At 42.0% G+C, this 20229-nt stretch overlaps 1 protein-coding gene across 2 annotated transcripts; it reads right to left on the reverse strand.

The window, feature by feature from the left end:
* Positions 1–2459: 2459 nt before the first annotated feature.
* On the reverse strand, positions 2460–19400 carry LOC131236753 (uncharacterized). 2 transcript variants are annotated; one of them, XM_058234160.1, is made up of 10 exons: positions 19263–19400; positions 17708–17846; positions 8826–8970; positions 8495–8622; positions 7743–7814; positions 5427–5553; positions 5204–5346; positions 5050–5091; positions 2909–3121; positions 2460–2667 (listed from the first exon to the last, which is right to left on the reverse strand). In XM_058234160.1, the coding sequence occupies exons 1-10, from the start codon at positions 19373–19375 to the stop codon at positions 2599–2601; spliced, it is 1191 nt and encodes a 396-aa protein (XP_058090143.1). In that variant the 5' UTR covers positions 19376–19400; the 3' UTR covers positions 2460–2598. The 2 variants fall into 2 exon arrangements, with proteins under 2 accessions (XP_058090143.1, XP_058090144.1); XM_058234161.1 differs by having other exon boundaries at positions 17708–17841; positions 19263–19391.
* Between the last annotated feature and the right edge of the window lie 829 nt (positions 19401–20229).

Here is a 20229-nt window from a genome sequence, read left to right on the forward strand (position 1 = left end):
AATTGTTTGTTAACCATGGGCCATCATCGTTATTCATTTCAACCGTCCATTAGTTACCCTACAACTGGCCATTGTAACATCAGAAAATTTCTGCTCTTGGGCCATCTATAGTGGGACCAACGAATTGGGACGGTCTGATTTTACTAATTCTCTGTGGCATGTACAATCTCCGAGTGCATGCGCATGAACAATCTAATCTGCCTGTGTGTATTGCCCCGAGATCATATACGTTTCTAGGGGCGAGACTCTGATAAACTGGTCAAAGTGCCCGTGGTTCATGTGCATGTATAGCCTATTTTCGGCCTATTTTCAAGTGGACAAGGCCCACTGTTGAAGACCCAACTGATTGAAAGGTCTTAAGCATCCAAATCGGTGGCTTCAAATGGACCAATAGAAAATTCTGGAAGGAGACTCGGCCGTCCAAATTCAATGGGCAAAATCTTATGGTCGAGATCAACGGACCAGATTTTCTGGCCGTGCTCCATAATAGGTCATCCCAAAGCGGGCTGGGACCCGCTTTCAGGCCTTATCAGGGCTGTCGATGGGCTGAGCCTGCAGATGGCTTACACCTGGAATTTTAAATCGGCCCTGTTGAAGTTGAACATTCTGATTTTCCTTGGGCTGAACCCGGTGCATCGACAGCCCTAGTCCTGTGATTTATGGGACACCATCAGGACAGTCCTTTAGCTGTGACTTTTAGTACCGGGGCCCACCTGCACTAGTGGGACCCACCACGTTTTGGAAGGGCGTGAGACATTACAGTTTTCTGGAATATTAAACACGTTCCCCTTGAGAGAGTCCGGGTCTTGAATGTTCCGCGTTGTACAGCTATATATTTTTGACGGTCGCCAGGCACGCTACGTGGCAGATAGTGGGCATCCTATGTTGCGAGCTTGAACAACCACCACATGTCATCGTCACAAATCCATCAACTGGAGCCCTGCTTAAGTATACTCGCCTTAGTGCGCTTTGTGGTCGACGTCACTCATACGTGTGCCAACTTGGCACATGCGCGTGACCGTTCCAAGCAGCTCCTAAGACGAGAAGCCTACAACCAAAAATAGGAAGGTTCACTATCAGTTTGGCCAAAAGCGTGCGAAAGAAATGGACGGTTAAAAGAGAAATCTCCAGCAGTTCAAATTCCTGGGGCCACAGAAGTTCTAGATTGGGCTAATATTTGTGTTTTCAGTTCATCCCAGTAGAAGTAACCTTATGAACGGTTTGGATGGCATGTAAACACCACGACGGGCACCAGGAAGATTTCAACTGTTAGGTCCTGTGGCCCACTTGAGTTTAGGATCTGTCCCATTTTTTGTCGCATGTCCTAACATGGGCTTGCAAACCTGATGGACGGAGTGGATTTCTCACGGACATCTCCGCAGGCCCCACATAATTCGCGTCCAATAGCCATGAAGTTAGACAGCAGCAACGGTCGAGATTCAACTCAGGAAGTGCCAAAAATTGGTAGATACAATCTTCTTAATATGTAGGAGAACATCGGGTCATGGTCAGTCCAAAGTAGGAAGGATCAGGCCAGCGGTCTGGATCATTGCGTGCCCAACTCATATTAGTTGGAAACCCGAACATACTCGGCCGAAGGACAGGAGCTAACGACGGGAACATTTGATTTGCGGGGCCGAGGAGGAGATGGTCCACCCGTGTACTTCCAAGGTAGACATATAAACATGGTCCTCATGGGCGTAGCCGACATTCCCATTGTCTGTTTGTTTTACAAAAATGACATTTCCAACCCCATCTTTCGTCATTGCAGAGACATTTATTAAAAAGCATTGTTATACTGTCCGGGTTCTAGAAATAACTAATATCCAGCTTGGAATTACTGGTCTAACAGTGACAATATCCAAACTACAATTTCCTTGCATTCTTACTATAGGGCTGTCAATGGGACAGTCTTGGCCCACTGGCCTTTGGGCAATGGCCATTTCAGGCCGGCTTGGGCTGGTCTACCTAAAGGCCAGGCCCAGACCTAAAATTTAAGCTCCTTTATTAAATGGACCAAGGTTGTGTTCCCTAATAGCCTGTCGGCCCAACCCGACACGGTTTAGTGTTTCGGGGGCATTTTTGTCTCGCGCAAAAGTTGGGCTTGTGTCAGTTTGTTTTGGCAAGGGCCTAGGATTACTATAGAAGCCATGATTGGACAGAGCTCTGCCGGGCCTGGACCATGGACAGCCTACTTGCCAGGATATATAGACTCGTGAATTGCAATTTCCAGCCATATGTAGTCACCGAGTTGCCTGCTCGTGGTTTCTGTTACATGCCCCATAGCTCGGGCATGGCAGCCCTTCACTTTGGTAAGCTAGATAGCTTTGTTTGAAACAGAAGGCAAGTTTCCAGCTAACATAAATGCTGGGTTGGCTGATGCTGCCTACAGGGAATGCACCGTAAACAAGTCAGACGAAGGATGTGGCCTTGGGTCTGATTTTCATACTTGACAGACATTTCACAGTCAAAAGTTAAGACAGCTAGAATGTCGTTAATCCTTCTGAAGAGTAGAAGCGACTTAATCTCTGATGACAGATGAATCTCATTCACAAGACAATGGGTATCCGGACAAGAACTCCTCATTCAGTTTGTGTTTCAGTTCACAAGCTCAATTCCCATAAATGGTGACCCTGAATGCAGTTGAAGAGCGCAGTCGCCAACAACCTACAAAAATCAGAAGAAAAAAGTCAGCAGATGGAACAAAATGACGCAACGAACCAGTGTTTGGATGAGCCGTTAGGGGCTGGAGAAAGTTTTCTTGTGTTTCCAAACCAAAAGAGAAGGCAATACATGTTCACAAGGAGCTGTAGGGCCCGCATTATAAAAAACGATTGGAATCAAAATGGTTTTTCAATTCATCTATCCAAACAGGCCCGATGTGAAAGGAAGGTTGATTAGTAAATACCTTAGCCATTTTTCTGTAAGAATATTCAGTGACACCGGCAACATGAGGCGTGACCAGGACATTTGGAAACTTCAATATTGGATCCTCAGGATCAAATGGTTCTGTCCAAGTAACGTCAAGGCCTAATCCTCCCAAGTGGCCTGATTCAAGGTGATGCTTTACAGCTTCATAGTCTAGGAGACCTCCTCGAGCAATATTCACCAGAAGGGAACCCTTGACAGGAAAATTTAAAAAATAAAAAAATAAAAAAATAAAAAAAAATAAAAGAGAGAGAGAGAGAGAGAGAGAGAGAGAGAGAGAGCAAGAGTTTCAAAATTATGATTTGAAATACAAGTTGTTGGAAATGCAACACTGTTCATGCTCTCAATTCAATTATATGATTTTCTTTTCAAAATTCGTGTGTTTACAATTCTAGCGGCAAAATTCTGCCAATGCACTTCAGTCTCTTTTAATAATTAGCTACCTGCTATAATTAGCTCGGTATCTACAAAGTCAACTAGCTACCTGCCAGAATTAGCTTGATATCTATAGAGTCAACTCTATAGTAAATACAGACAAGGATCGAGTGCTGATATGGAAGACGGCCAAAAATCAGCCCAGCTCATTTCTGCACAAATGGCTGATAATGAAAACAATCTACAAACCAAAAACAAGTCCCCAAGCTGTTGCCAATTTTAAGTTGAAAATGAGTCAGCAAGACGGGGTTTATCTCGCAGCCTGCACATGTGCCGATGTATCGCAAGTGGGAGTGATCCAAAACCATAAATTAGGTGGGTCGTTCCATTACCACACCCTGACTCAAAAATCAAGCCCATCACCCTTCAGGTGGGCCATAAGAGTACCAAAAGATCTGCACCATTGATAATAATTTGTTTGAAATAGTAAAATGTCCAACCACAGCCTGACACACCTGTGGTCATTGTATGTTATAATTCTATAGAAATGAGTTGGGATGATTTATGGGCATCATCTTTTACTTTTAAAACATCATACGTAGTGACATATAAGATGTCTAAAAGCATGCAAATTGTAGCACAAGTTGCTGGGTTCTTCTAAGCATGATACCATCAGTGTTCTTTTTTTCTTTTTCTTTTTTTCCTCATCAATCTAGAGAGAGATTCTCCATTTGCAGATGAAAAGTAATACTTGCACGTCCACACCTTCGACTAGAAACCCACTAAAATTTAGGGGATTAGTAGTTTTTTTCGGGTACTCATCATAGAGACGAGATGATGTGCTTAGTTGCACATTTATAGGACCAATACATAGCCATATTAAAACCATACTTCGGGTTTTACTACCAAGTTATACTCATCACACCTAAACATCTTATCCATATAGATGTGAATGTCTGTGATCATGGTTCAAAAACCCCAAAATGTGACTTGGTTTGAAGTCCGGACTGGTCAGTTTGACGTGAAGACTTGACCGAGTCTTTGCTCGACTCAACTTGATATTTAATAATTAGATTAAAATATCTGGCACATTAATAATGATTCAAAATAGTTACTGTAAAGGAAATAAAATTTCAAGGCAAACAGTTCAACTTTGCATGGTGCGTTGGTTAAGTACCTATGCTTTCTTAGAAGAGGTCATGTGTTCAAAATGCCCCGACTTCTCCCTTAAAAAAGAAGAAGAAGATTGACTAGGAGAGTAACATGGCTCGAGTCACCATTAGACGATCGAAGCAGTGAGCCAACTCAACAAGTCTTGTTGAATTAGAACCGAGTCACTCTCACGGAAAACTTTCCCAGAGACCTGACTGGAAATCTCACCGAGTCAATTTGACTTGGTTGAGTTCTGAGTCGACTCTGCTAGTTTTAGAACTATGGCAGGGATGCATGTTTGTTTCATCATTTCTGCCTTCTAGCATGTCTCCCACTCATTAGATGAGCAGCCAGGTAGAGACTACAGTGCGTGCGAGTGACCCGGGGTTCCATCCCTGGCAGTGTTAGATTTCAAAAAAACATCTATGCTAGGAAATGAGTGAAGTTATTCTCGAACGTAAATCATTCCGTGCCATTTCTCCCTCCAAGCTAGCATAGAGGGTCAGAACCTTTTTACAGATAAAGAAACCAAACCCACCATTTTAAACAAAAGCCAGCAGGTCATATGAATCGTTCAAATTATAGATTTCACACCTTTTTCATTGAAGAGAGAAATTCCTTGTTCACTATGCCAGCCTGAAAGTTGCATCAGCCAAATAAAATATAAGGGTGTTAGATGACATCAAATGTATTATAGCACGTAAAAGTGTACAAAGACAAGATAGGAGGAGGAAAAAAAAAAAAATACCGTTTCATTATTCAAGGATAAGCAAGTAACAACTATGTCAGCCTCTCCAGCAAAATCATAGAGATTCTCAGGACCACCCTTCTTATCAACCAGACCATCAATGCCATCACTTCGAATGCTGACTGAAGATCTATCATTGGAACCTACAATGAATGAGAGGTTCAGCAAACACATGTTTGTTGCCGCAACTCACTAGACAGCTTATGTAAATACTTTCCCATACCATTTGACAGGGTGGCATCGGGTAGATTCAAGGGCCAACTCCGTTTCGTTGCAATAATTCTTACACCAAATGGCCACAAACGTTTTGCAATATCATTTCCAATGTTTCCAAATCCCACAATCAAGACCTGCACGCAACAATAGATTCTAGTATGAAATCGATGCATGATCTCTAATGAAATTTACCAAGAAATATGACACTTAAAAGTTGACAAATGGAACTACTGTCAGAAAATCAATGATGAAACATAAAAATAGAAATCAACTTCATTTTTAACCTATCAACAACCTTGCATGAATCTCTCCAAAACATGAAGGAAAGAAATTTGATAGAAAAGAAGAAACACTACCGACCACCCTAATAACAATGGGGACCCGAAGAGTCCCCTTGGTTCGTAAAGGGCTGAGGATGATGATCAACTTCTAATCTTCGTTGAGTTGATATGGGGTAGCCAAGATAAGTCTGCCAAAATCCAGCGAGCGCTGTGTTCTCAATAGGGCTGCCAAAGGGTCGGGTCCTAGTCAGAGTTCTAGTCTTGCTGGGTCTGGGACTAGTTCTTGAATACCCAGCATGGATCCGATCAGGTTTTGGTACCTGTCAGATCTTTGGATCTAGGTTTCAAGTCAGGTTTGGCAAAAACAAAAGCATTTACATGGTTGGGCCCACCCGATGTACGAATCAGAGCACACAACATGTGCCACTTTGACATGTATGGTGTGTACATGGGCCCTTTTACTTGTGTTTGGCTTAGGAAACCTCATTTTCTAGCTTAAATCATCAATAGATATTAAAACTATCAAAAACTAATCAGACCCAACTTTAACTGGGTCTAAAAGGTGAGACTCAAATCCAACCCGATTTCTCAACGGGTTCGAGAGATGGGACCCATACCCATTAAAATCGGGTCCATACGGTACTCGTGGGTCTGGGCACCCATTGACAGCCCTAGACCACTCCAAACAGTTTGAGCATGTTTTCAACAACAAATTCATGAGTACTGCCATGATGCATTCAAAGTACAACAAGATTAGTAAACTGAAAAGAAATAGAAGCCTGACAAATGTATATGTAAGACCAAGCAACAAATTCTGTCTAGAATTAGTCAAGATGATTCTATCGTTAGCTATGCTCTCAACCACCAATCACAGAATTTTATCATGCAATCAAACTTAAAAGAAAGACAAATAACAAAGTAAATGACCTTGAAGATGCAATACGCACTAAAATAGGTTCCATATACAACCCTATGGCCCTTACAGGCTGGGTTTGCTATCCCACAAATGGGTATGGCCCTGCCCACCTACATGTCAGTGCATGTGCCAATATGGAAAACACGAACAGGACCTGAGCAGTCCATCAGGTGGCCACACCATGTGCACATTATGGCCCAAAAATAAGCCCAGTCAACTCATCAGGTGGGCCATAGTTTGTGAAGCAACTACATATAAAATAAGTTTTTATCTAGCTGCTAATTTGCTTAAAAAATTCCCACCTGATGAGTAAACTTGAGGGATTTCTGAGCTAGGTAATCTACAGGATGTGGCCCACCTGATGGAATGCTTGGATATTGAATATGTGTGCCACATTAGCATGTGCGCTGGCATGTAGATAAACAGGTATGTATACAACTATGGAGTAATACTTACAATTGGACTTGTGGGCCCCCATGGTGCAATCAGTTGATATCTAGGCCCCTAACTGGGTTCCCAATCTTCTTCCAGGACCCTTAATCTGGTACAGATCTTCACAAGGAATTTCTTGGATGGGACTAAGCTTCACTCTACCAGCAATGGGGCCGTGTATAGATGATCGGATGGCCTGGGTGCATATGCACATGTATTCCATTGAACGACACTTGCAAAAGTCCCATGCAAACATATGCACAAATATGTGAAATATATGCATGAATATGTGCATATACACATACATAACAAGTGTACTTCTATGAAGGCATGCAATGTGCATATAGACAGACATATAAATGCGTACATTAACGTACATTGATTCAGTCAGGCTAGATCAATACAAAGAATGACCTGTGTAATTGCCCATACTTGTTTCTGCCCAGTTTCAGCAGATACAAATCAACTCAAGGCCAACATGATCAACTAAGATTTGCAGCATGAGATTTTAACTTATCATCCAAGGTAGTTACATCAGTTTGGAGAAATTGCAAAAACTAACAAATCAAGCGCATTTGAAGCAACTGCAGTTCAACATGAACTAGGAAGTATGCCATAACTGAATAAACAAAAACCCAATGAGGGAAACAACAAAAACATACTAGGGAGAAACAAAAGAAGAATAGAAACCCACAGTTTTTCCAAATAGAGTTTCACCAAGCGGCTCTCCTAACCTTTTCTGTTTTACAGCAGCTTCCATCTCCTTCTGCAGATATAATTTTTATCAGAAGTTCTTTTCATTAGAATGACATAGCAGAAATCAATTATAGACACTTATGTTTACCATTTCCATGACATTCATACAGTGACTAGTAGTCCAATCACAACACAGATCAGACCAAAAAAAGGTATGAGCTTACAGCTACAGCTGGGTTGGGTCAAATAGACAAACTTTCAGGACTGGCATGCTTTTGACCATTTAGAGCTAAGCCTAGAGGATCACAGGCTAGACCAGGTCCAGACCTGAATTTTTAAGGGTGCTACGCAATAATTAGGCTGGTCCCAGCCCTATGTCCGCCTCAAGCTGACCCAGCTAGACCCAACTTATTAGACACCGTCTAATCTGAGAGTTCAGCTGGCAGGTCGGGCTGGGCTTGGGTCCCTGTCCTAAGCTCACAGCCTCGGACCAGACAAAGCTTGGGCGTTCCCATTACCCAGTTACTTGTCTTGATGTTCATGACGAATCAACTCCTCAAATCTTCTAGTTCTTGAGTTTCAATTTTATCCTCAACCTTTGGTTGCCTGAACCAAAAGCTTCCCAAATGCTTAATGAGGATTGCAACCATGTCACAAGCCCTCGAGAGAATACGCATTCACTTGTACCTAAGTGGCTGGAGTCGATGACAAAACTAAGCTCTGTCTCAACTATTGGGTTAAGAAACCTACTTGCTTTTTGAGAAGGCCCAACATCAAGTATATGGCCATTTCTGCACATGATACTGAATTTCCAGTCATGTCACTAGGAATTCTTGCAACTTTAATTCCATGCTGTGTGGCAGCAGCAACATCAACACCTACAAACAAGAAATGGCACAATCATGCATAGGTCTTGAGCTCTGGAACAGTTGGTGAGAGAGTTGCAAAAATGTGGATAAGAAGCCTGTTAGTCCCACTGTTAACCTACAGAATGAGGCCGACCCAAGAATCTTGAAAAAACCCATAAACTGCAAAAATCATCCTAACAGTTATAGCAAATTAATAGATAATAAAAAGTGACCTTCCAGTCCAACACCATACTGCATGATAAGCTTCATTTGATTCGCGCGAGCAATTACTTTGGAATCAAGACGCCGATTTTTTACTACACAAACATGGTATTTCCCAATAACATCAGGTACATCATCAAGGGGCACATCATCGACCTGTGAGAATTTAAGAACATTTGCACAGATCATATTACTGTCAGGACCCACCTTGCACCTAAAACACACAGCATAAAATAAATAATGGCTGAAGTTTTTAATTATTGAAGAAGAGAATTATCTAAGACAGGGACAGAAATAAATGTAAGGTATAACAGCACAATGCCAGACCATGGAGCCCTGTCCATATTGATTGGATCAAAGTCAAATATCAAATGTACTTCAGCGTTTGGCTGAATGAGAGTCTTTGTTTGATGTATTGATACGCTTGCGCAGCGTCAAAAACAAGTTATCCTATGGTTGGCATTCTTATCTCATGCAAATATCCCCAACCGACCAGAGCCCATTACCTCTTTGGAGTCAAAGGTCTCAGAAATTGGTACTTGGGATTAACAGCATAGTACACGGCTGCAGGATGAGAACAAGTGACTACTACATGCTGGGAAGTTTCAGCTGATGCCCGGAGAGGCGCAGGGTTTGAGGGCATCTTTATGTCTACACTTGCACCATAAAATGGTATTAGATTGCGTGTGCATGATTTCCAATGTCCATAAAGTGGTGTGAGATTGTGCTTGTACGAGTTCCCATGCCCCAGGACCATTTCGTGCATGTGTCACACATGTTTTGGGACATCCATAATTGGTCTCATTTTGAATAGATTATTTTATTACAGATCCAGGGCAAAAAGAATACAGAAAAGAAACCAAGGCTACCAATAAAGCATCGATTTAGGTTTCCATTTTCCAATCACAAAGCCATGTCTAAAAGCATCCACTTTTTGCAAGTGTTTGTATCATCCCAAATCCCCGTATGTATCTGAAATTTCAAATGGTTCCTCTAGTTCCCCATATAGGCCATCAAGAAATAAGTTTTTGGATTTTGATTCATTGAATAAGGTTTGATTCAGTTTTTCAAATAGCGCCTGTAGCGTGGCCGTAGCGCTACGTAGCGTCCCAAATAGCGTAAATCCCCTGTAGCGTACACTACAGGGGTCGTAGCGTACGCTACAACTACGTAGCGCATAGCATCCATAGCATAAGCTACAATGTATTTTTTTACTATTTTAGTTTTTTATTATTTTTTCATGTTTTCTTTGTTTCTAATGTTGAGGAATGTGCCACTTGTATTGTACTTGATACTTTTAACCTATAGGATTTTTATTTCTTTTCATAATTGTGACTTGTGATTTCAATTAGACATTATTAATTAAAGTGGTTTGCTTAGAAAGTTGTTGATGTGATAATTATTTGATTTGGCTTATATATGTGGATTGGCTTTTGATAAATGATAACTAATAACTTTTTTGAACATGCTTATAATTGATAAAATGAATCATCTTTTAGGCATTTTTATATTTTTTTCTTTTTTCTTTTCACTATTTATTATATTTGTCTTATTTTTAAATTAAAAAATAGAAGTATCACGTAGCTTATGCTACACGCTATAGAGGGTTGAGCGCTACGCATCACGCTACCACTATTTAAAACACTAGTTTGATTATATTTTATTTTTCTTTCGTTGACATGTTAAGGGAATTAGCTTTGATGAGTAGTGGACTAGAAAGGCATAAATGAATACGCAAAGGCCTTGTCTAATGCGCAATCACTTGAATCCATGGTTCCAGTCTGACCTGAAAAGGCTGCTTCTAGCCCCTTTTGTGGTGAAGAATAAGGCCCCTAATGCCCTGCTTTGCCAGATTCAAAAGAGAACGTCCATTCCATTAAAGATCAGCTTTCGGGCTCCAAGTAGAGGTTGCTTCTACCTATCGAAAATTCTAATGCGATTCTGCCATGGCCCATCGTCTTCAACTTCTACACAGGCCACCTATTTCAACAATTCTTAAACAAAAACCCATGAGATTATATGCCTTTTAACCATCTCCCTTAAATTAGCATTTTTTAGCTCTCGTAATGAAGTCCGTCTTATGCCAAAAAGACATTTGTCCCCACAATATTTATACTCGACAAATGGCCACAAACTTGGAAATCAAATTGGGAACACCCAGTCAATGCCAAACAGGCCAATTGATGTAGAGCGGGTCGCGGACAATTACATGGCCAAGATGGATCAGAAAAGGCCCGGTCGACGACAGAAGTGATCCAGACCATCGAACCTTAAATCGGGCGTATCTTGCAATCCGGAATGAGTTATCTGACGTAAAATATATGATTTTGGGGTAGAACGAGCTACTGAAGCCAACCAACCCGCTACGTCGGGTTGCGCAGCCCGGAATTGCGAAAAACCCCTGGATTGACGGTCGTTTCCCTGTTTTAATTTCGTTTTTACTATAAATAGTAAGTTTTAGTTTGATTATAACTCTTCATCCGTCGAGCTTTAGGAGTTGCGCCCAACGTGAAAAGAGCTTAGAATAATTAGGAGAACGGTTTGGTGAAGCCAAATAGGACACTTACTATTTTTGGCCGAAAACCTTGCGCACTAGTAGACATCACGACCGTCTATAAATAGTAAGTTTACTATTTATAGTAAGTCGCGGATTCTACGAGTTTGAGTTGTAGTTTGACTCTAATTTCTTTCCCATTGCTTGGTAGCCCTATTTAAAGGGTTGTAAACTCGTTTTTATTCATCAATTAATCAATTTCGAATTTATTAGAATTTATTTCTATTTTCTGTTTTCTTTCCTCGTGGATTCGAGAAGTCTCTGTGAGGAGTCCAGAGAAGCTCCGTGGATTCGGAGTAGTTATCCTCATCACGTTCATCCCTGCGTCAAATGGTATCAGAGCGAGGATTCCCCTATGTCCGATGGCAAATAACGAAGGTATGAATCAAAATCTTGTGGACGATGATTCAAGGATTCGTTATCTTTCGGAAAGAATGGAAGCTTTCCACCGGGAGAGTCAGTTGACCATACAAGAGCTGCAGGCAACTCTCGACCGTCTTGCGGATGCGCTACTTCCGCCCCGAGCCCTAGGCGATGCTCCATCACCCATGGTTGTTGTACGACACAACCCCGATTTTCGTAGAGCACTACCGGTGGCAAACCATAGGGCTACACCAGATGATTCAAGTTCTAGCGACGAAGACCTTAATGAGGGTTTTGCTCGACGACCAATCCATGGAGGTGATCATCTGGATCGTGCTGAAAGAGATTATCGAGGTAAGGCTGAACTTCCTAGTTTTAACGGTTTATTACGTATAGAAGATTTTCTCGATTGGCTAGGCGAAGTAGAGAGATATTTTGATTACATGGACGTGTCAGATCATAAAAGGGTAAAATTAGTAGCGTTTAAATTAAAATCTGGTGCTTCTACATGGTGGGAACAATTACAATTCTCACGAGCCCGCCAGAACAAGGCACCCATCTCATCATGGCCACGGATGAGACGTCTTCTTCGATCACGATTCTCCCCAGTGATTATGAGCAGATATTATTCCAGCAATATCAAAATTGCAGACAAAGAAATCGAACTGTCACAGATTACACTGAAGAATTTCAACGGTTGGCTACACGAAACGATCTGTCAGAATCTGAGTCACAGAAGGTGGCACGATTTATAGGTGGGTTGCGACCGATAATTCAGGATCGAGTTCAGATGTACCCAGTCGGGACTATGGATGAAGCAGTTCAATTGGCAGGTAGGGCAGAAACACAACTTGCAAGAGCTCCTGCTCGTCCATATCCTTCAAATCGACCCCCATGACGGGTCCCACGAAGGATCCAGTGCTGCCACGAGAAAAAGAGGACTTCCTCAACCTCCTGCCACCACAAACCGTGATACGGGAGCGGCTCATCCAAACCTCAACGTGCGGCACCCACAATAAGCAAGTCCGAGTAGGATTCCAAATCCTTATACTCAGCCAAGGTCGAACAATTGTTACCGCTGTGGCCAACCAGGCCACTTATCAAACACTTGTCCTCAACGTCCCGCAGCGCACTTGACTATAAACGAAGGGGCACTGAAGATGAGGCCGCAGAAGAAGACCATCGCTTTGATGAACATGAACAAACCACTGAAGAAATAGTAGGTGGCGATGAAGTGACGGGCGAAGATCGTGGCGAATTTCTAAGTGTGAGGCGATTACTGTATGCCCCACGAAAGGAATTACATCAACAGCAACATAATATATTTCGTACTCGGTGCACCATCAACGAAAAGGTCTGTGATGTGATCATAGACAGTGGTAGTAGCGAAAATATCGTCTCGAGAGTAATGGTGGACAAGTTGCAGCTACCAACGATGAAACATCCTTCCCCATACTCTATTGGCTGGATAAAAAAGGTGAATGAGACCAAGGTAACTGAACAATGCACTATCTCGTTTTCAATTGGCAAAAATTATAAGGATCAAATACTTTGTGACGTGGTCGATATGGAAGCTTGTCATATGTTACTCGGTCGACCCTGGCAGTCGGACCGTGATGCGACCCATCGGGGATGAGAAAATGTCTACGTATTCGTCAAGGATAGTCGAAAAATAATCCTTACCCCTATGGCACCAGAGAACCACCCTGAAGCCTCTAAAGTGGAGGGGAGTTCCCTCTTGACCATTCGGAATTTCATGGAGGAATCCAAGGAAACTGACGAGGTATACACCGTAGTAGTAAAGGGCGAGGAAGAGGAACCCTCAAACATCCCTCCAAATTTAAGACTGTTGCTAAACGAATTCAAAGAAGTCTGGCCTGAGGATTTACCTGATGGATTGCCCCCCATGAGGGACATCCAACATCACATAGACCTCGTCCCTGGGGCTAGCCTGCCCAATCGCCCTCATTATCGGATGAGTCCGAAGGAGTGTGAGATACTTCAGGGGCAAGTGGAGGAACTGATCCGTACGGTTCTCTTGAGAGAGAGCATGAGCCCATGTGCCGTACCAGCATTATTAACGCTAAAAAAATATAGAAACTGGCGCATGTGTGTCGACAGCCGAGCAATCAACAAAATTACCATCAAATATTGGTTTCCAATACCACGGTTGGACGACATGCTCGATATGTTAGAAAGGGCCAAGGTGTTCTCTAAATTAGATCTAAGAAGCGGGTATCATCAGATTCATATTCGACCCGGTGATGAGTGGAAAACGGCATTCAAGACCAAGGAAGGGTTATATGAGTAGCTGGTCATGCCCTTCGGCCTATCGAACGCACCAAGTACTTTTATGCATTTAATGAATCAAGTTCTAAAACCGTTCACTAGCCGATTTGTGGTAGTATATTTTGATGACATATTGATATATAGTCAGGATGAGGCGGAGCACAGGAAACATCTCAGGCAGGTGCTACAGGTCCTACAACTTAACAAGTTGTACCTCAACTTGAAGAAGTGTAGTTTTTTAACTGACAGCATATTGTTTCTAGGATTTATTGTAACGTCCACAGGCATTCGCGTGGACGATGAAAAGGTGCGAGCTATTAGAGAATGGCCGATCCCGACAAACATTCATGAGGTGAGGAGTTTTCACGGGTTGGCGACTTTCTATCGTCGATTTGTGCGAGATTTTAGCACCATAGTCGCACCTATAACAAATTGCATGAAAAAAGGACCGTTCCAGTGGACCGATAAAGCTGATAAGAGCTTTCATGAGATCAAGCATCGTTTGTCTACAACACCGGTCTTGGTGCTTCCTAATTTCGACAAATTGTTTGAGGTTGAGTGTGACGCTTCATACGTCGGAATTGGAGGAGTATTATCACAGGAAGGCAGGCCGGTAGCCTTCTACAGCGAGAAGCTCAGCGAAGCCCGAAAGAAGTGGTCGACTTATGAGCTTGAGTTGTACGCAGTTGTTCAGGCGCTGCGACATTGGCGGCATTATCTGATTCAAAGAGAGTTTGTTTTGTACACTGACCATCAAGCATTAAAGTTTATTAATAGTCAGACTAACGTGAATCGTGTGCATGCTAGATGGGTTGCGTTTTTATAGGAATTCACGTTCGTTCTGAAGCACAAGTCAGGGCAGCAGAACAAGGTGGCTGATGCACTTAGCCGTCGTACATCACTACTAGTTACAATGAGCAACGAGGTAGTCGGCTTCGACTGTCTCAAGGAGCTGTATGCCGAGGATGAGGACTTCAAAGATTCTTGGATGAAGTGTCAAGAAGGTCACCCCAGTGAACTTCATATACAGGACGATTTTCTCTTCAAAGGAAATCGATTGTGCATCCCCCAAAGTTCTCTGAGGGAGCAGATGATTCAGGAGCTACATGGAAGTGGCCTTGGTGGCACCTGGGGCGAAACAAGACGCGAGCTTTTGTGGAAGAGCGGTATTACTGGCCGCAGTTAGTACGTGATGTGGGAAAAGCCGTACAACGTTGTCATGTTTGTCAGACCTCCAAGGGGCAATCTCAGAATACGGGCCTCTACACCCCGTTACCTGTGTCTAACAGTCCTTGGGAGGATTTATCAATGGACTTCGTGCTTGGTCTCCCACGAACACAACGCGGCATAGATTCGGTGTTCGTGGTGGTAGATCGTTTCTCAAAGATGGCGCACTTTATCCCATACAAGAAGACCCTCGATGCAACACACGTGGCGAATTTATTTTTCAGGGAGGTCGTTCGGCTACACGGGGTCCCCAAGACCATTACTTCCGATCGAGACACGAAGTTCATTAGCCACTTTTGGCGAACTTTATGGAATCGATTCGATACACGATTTCAATTCAGCAGTGCTTACCACCCACAGACTGATGGGCAGACCGAAGTTGTGAATCGCACATTGGGAAACCTCCTTCGCTGTATTTCAGGAGAAAAACCAAAGAAGTGGGATTTGTCCTTGTCCCAAGCAGAGTTTGCATTCAACAACATAGTGAACCGCTCGACAGAGAGATCACCGTTCCAGATTATCTATGGACGAGTGCCTCGCCACACACTTAACTTGGTCCCTCTACCCAAGCACTCGGGCACGAGCATTGCAGCAGAACATATGGCAGACAAGATCATGGGCATCCATGCAGAAGTGCAGACCAAGCTACATGCCTCGAACGAGAAGTACAAGGAACAAGCGGACAAGCATCGGCGACAAAAAGTGTTCGAGGTGGGCGACCGCGTTATGGTCCATCTGCGCAAAGAGAGATTTCCGACCGGGACGTACAACAAGTTGAAAAATAAGAAGATTGGACCCGTCCCAATCATCCGAAAGATTAATGATAACACTTATATTGTTGATCTTCCAAATGACATGGCAATCTCACAGACTTTCAATGTCGCGGACCTGACCGAGTATTATGAACCAGAGCATGACGAGAACTCGAGGACGAGTTCTTTTGAAGTGGAGGAGACTGATGTAGAGCGGGTCGCGGACAATTACATGGCCAAGATGGATCAGAAAAGGCCCGGTCGACGACAGAAGTGATCCAGACCATCGAACCTTAAATCGGGCGTATCTTGCAATCCGGAATGAGTTATCTAGCATAAAATATATGATTTTGGGGTAGAACGAGCTACTGAAGCCAACCAACCCGCTACGCCGGGTTGCGCAGCCCGGAATTTCGAAAAACCCCTGGATTGACGGTCATTTCCCTGTTTTAATTTCGTTTTTACTATAAATAGTAAGTTTTAGTTTGATTATAACTCTTCATCCGTCGAGCTTTAGGAGTTGCGCCCAACGTGAAAAGAGCTTAGAATAATTAGGAGAACGGTTTGGTGAAGCCAAATAGGACACTTACTATTTTTGGCCGAAAACCTTGCGCACTAGTAGACATCACGACCGTCTATAAATAGTAAGTTTACTATTTATAGTAAGTCGCGGATTCTACGAGTTTGAGTTGTAGTTTGACTCTAATTTCTTTCCCATTGCTTGGTAGCCCTATTTAAAGGGTTGTAAACTCGTTTTTATTCATCAATTAATCAATTTCGAATTTATTAGAATTTATTTCTATTTTCTGTTTTCTTTCCTCGTGGATTCGAGAAGTCTCTGTGAGGAGTCCAGAGAAGCTCCGTGGATTCGGAGTAGTTATCCTCATCACTAATGAAGAAACTACAATCCAACAAATAGTAACTAACTGTCTTATTAACTCCCCATAAATTTTTTAAAAGGGAAAAAAAAAAGGTCCTATTAACATCAAGTTCTGAAGACCTAGATCAGACCTAACGATCAAACCAGCATGGACTAGAACTGGCCACAATTATAGATCAGGTCAATTAGAACCCGTTTTTAAAAGAAACCTTCAGACCCTCTGGGGTTCAAACATCTGTATCTGCCATCTTTTGCCCAATTGGACAAGAGGGGTCAACCAGTTAACAGTTTTCCTGTTAACTGGTAGAGTTTAAATGCGGCTGGTAGTGCTTGAATCTATGACTCCTGCTTACAAAGCAGACATCCAATTGACCACAAGCATTTTCTTGTGTGATCTCTCATTACAATTCTTTGTACTTTACATAGGCATCCTGTTGGACCCTTTGACCCAGAAGCCGGACAACCGGTGGGGATGAAACAGTCGACATAAACAGGTAGAGGTCCGGTTCTGGTTTTAAAACATCGATCAACAAATTGACCCAATCAGGAAACTGTTTCTCAAACATTGCTAGAACAAACATTTAATGAAAAAACAAGCAAACAAATGCGAGTTATGTGGCAGGTAACAAAACTTATCAACAAAAGTGATCTCCAACAGTGGACTTGTTGCCCAAGCTTAGTAACTTAAACCACAAGGCTCATTTCTTTTCTTTTTTTTACAAGATAGAAGTAATCAGACACTGAGATTTAGCACCATGCACACAGAGAAAATCACGAAGCTCAATCGGATGGAAGATTAAGAGATTATAAAGTAGAAAACAAGATTACCTGGATATATGGATAGCTCTGCAAATATTCCCTTGTATAATTTTGAGAAGCAGGCCAATGAGGCCCACAAAAGAGCACATGGGTTATGTGATTGTTGCCATTCTCTGCCATTTTCTCAACCTGTTTTGAGCAATCTGCACTGCAAGGCCTCAAAAGCTTAATTATGCACAGTGAGAAAAGAGTTTACTACACTTATTAGAAAATGATCTAGAAAAAAATATTGGAATCACTCTTGTAGATTCAAGATCAAGGCATTTCACATGAAACAGTGACAGAACATATAATTGGCACTTTGCAGTGCTATTTCATCTAGGAAGGTTGTTCCTGTTCATGAATTAACTTTTTTTTTCTGAATTTTATACTGAAAAAAAAAAAAAAAATAGCAACCTCACCAAATCACAAACCAGTTATGACTAATGAAGGCACAGAAAAAGAATAAGGGGCATAGAAAAATAGCTTCAAGAAAAAACTCTCTGATGATGCCTATCAATAAACCATATGATATTATCCTGCTTAATGGACATGCTGAAATGTTTTCATGCATTCAAAAGGCAGTCAATCCATTAAAGCACTGCAAGCTTTGGGAATTAAGATTGATTTTTTTTATTTTTTTTTTGAGAAAAAATGCATATTCATCTCCGAATCCTGTATTTTTATATTCCTTTCCTTTTATCCCAAATTATATAAGTTACCTTGTGAAATAATACAAACAATACTTAAATGGTACATTTGGAATGATGTAGCAATGACTGGGCAGTGATGCTTATCTTATGACCTCAGGTACCATTTACTTGATGGTCCCACATCTCTTGCAAGATTAGTTAATTTTTCAATTCATCTGGACCCATCAATCAATAAGCTAGGAACTGTGTATTTTCAAAAATTCCCTTTGTATGAACATCCAATCGGCTCAATTTTAGGTGTACAGCCAATCCAAGCCGTAGCCCACTAATTAGACAATGCAGATTCGGCGGGCCAATCTAATTTTTTTGGAAGGAATTAATTAAAGAGGAATATATGATCCAGCAACCCGATGATTTGCATGGAATGCTCGGATTTTCAATTTGTACAAGGCGGGTCCATGTTCCAGTATGTTGGGCCCCATGGAATTAGGTGGACGGTGCCCCGAAAGTCTCCCAAATCGGAAGATCCTGGCCGCAAATCTTAGACCTTCTTTCAGTTTAACATAAACCACTACCGTGTTTCCTCTTCTTGATGGTCTATTCGCCATAGATGGAAAAGGTCGGGATCTTCCAATCTGAGGCGACATTTGCTCCACCCACAGTTTGTCCCACCAAACCAACGGTCCAGATCACCAAACCACGGGCCCAGGTAGTTCAACTAAACAGTCACAACTCCTCGGATCTGGGATCATATAATTCCCATCGAGAAATCTCTCAAAAAGAACCTCCAAAACCAGAAATAAAACCCAAAGAATTTCTATAAAGAGCTAATTAGGTAACCAAAACCCTAGAAATTTGCATGTTGTAATGGAAAAACCATCCAAACGCGTCATGTGGAAGAGAAAGTGGGATTTCTTTTCTTTTTCTTTTACCTGTGGAGAAAGCTAGCAGCAGAAATGGCGCGTTTTGAAATCCGATTTCTCTGATTTGAGAGCTGTCGCAGCATTTGAATGCAGAGGAAGAACTCGAAGAGGGACTGTGGCATCTGAGACTAGCAGGACCGTACCTGTCCTGTCTGCGCGGAAATAAATTCATTGTAAATGCCCCGTGAATACAAGCTTATTACAACATCACCCTGTTTGAAAATAGCTTGGTACTTCTGCTCGGGAAAACGGTTAAAAAGGATTAACTTAAATTTATGGGCCCTACCATGATGTATATGACATATCCGCGTCGTCCATCTGCTTTAAAATGAAACATTGATCATGAGCCGAAAAATGAGACAGATCCAACATTGAAGTCTCTCGCACCAAAGTAAACAGTGGCCTCAAAATGTTTTTAACTGTGGTTGTTTGATTACCTTTTTCCTGTGGTTTATTGTGAATTGAACGGTTTGGATACTCTCTCAGTGTAGATTTCCGGGAGGCAGATTACCACGTACCAGCGACCTGGCTAATACGATTCACACGAGCGCTGATGGAAATTAAATTGTACGCTCTTATCATACTAAGTAAACTAAGTTGGCCCACCATAAATGTACGTGGTTCATCCACGCCGTCAATCCATTTTTTCAAGTGGATTATACGGAAAAAGTGGTAATAATGACCTTTACAGTTGAAACCTTTTTCACCCCAAAGTGATGTTTATTTGTCATCCAACTGCTCATGAGATAATACAAACATCGAGGAAACGAAAACATAGCTATAAGCTTGATCCAAAACTTTTGTGGCCTTAGGAAATTTCTAACTATAGAAGTTCAATTCACACTGGCCAACTATAGAAGTTCAATTCACACTGTTTCTTATGGTGTGGTGCATTTGATATTTTGATATACTTTATTTTTGGGTTTAATATGTAAAATTATCTGATAAAATGGATGGACGAAGTGAATTAAATACA

Source organism: Magnolia sinica, chromosome 2, assembly GCF_029962835.1.
Source record: "Magnolia sinica isolate HGM2019 chromosome 2, MsV1, whole genome shotgun sequence".
NCBI classification, from domain to species: Eukaryota; Viridiplantae; Streptophyta; class Magnoliopsida; order Magnoliales; family Magnoliaceae; genus Magnolia; species Magnolia sinica.

Coding starts and splice junctions, on each gene's coding strand:
- LOC131236753 (XM_058234160.1), bottom strand. CDS start 19,375: ATGCCACAGTCCCTCTTCGAGTTCTTCCTCTGCATTCAAATGCTGCGA. Junction 17,847..19,262: donor GCTGCTAGCTTTCTCCACAG/GTAAAAGAAAAA, acceptor GAGGCCTTGCAG/TGCAGATTGCTCAAAACAGG. Junction 2,668..2,908: donor CTTACAGAAAAATGGCTAAG/GTATTTACTAAT, acceptor TGATTTTTGTAG/GTTGTTGGCGACTGCGCTCT.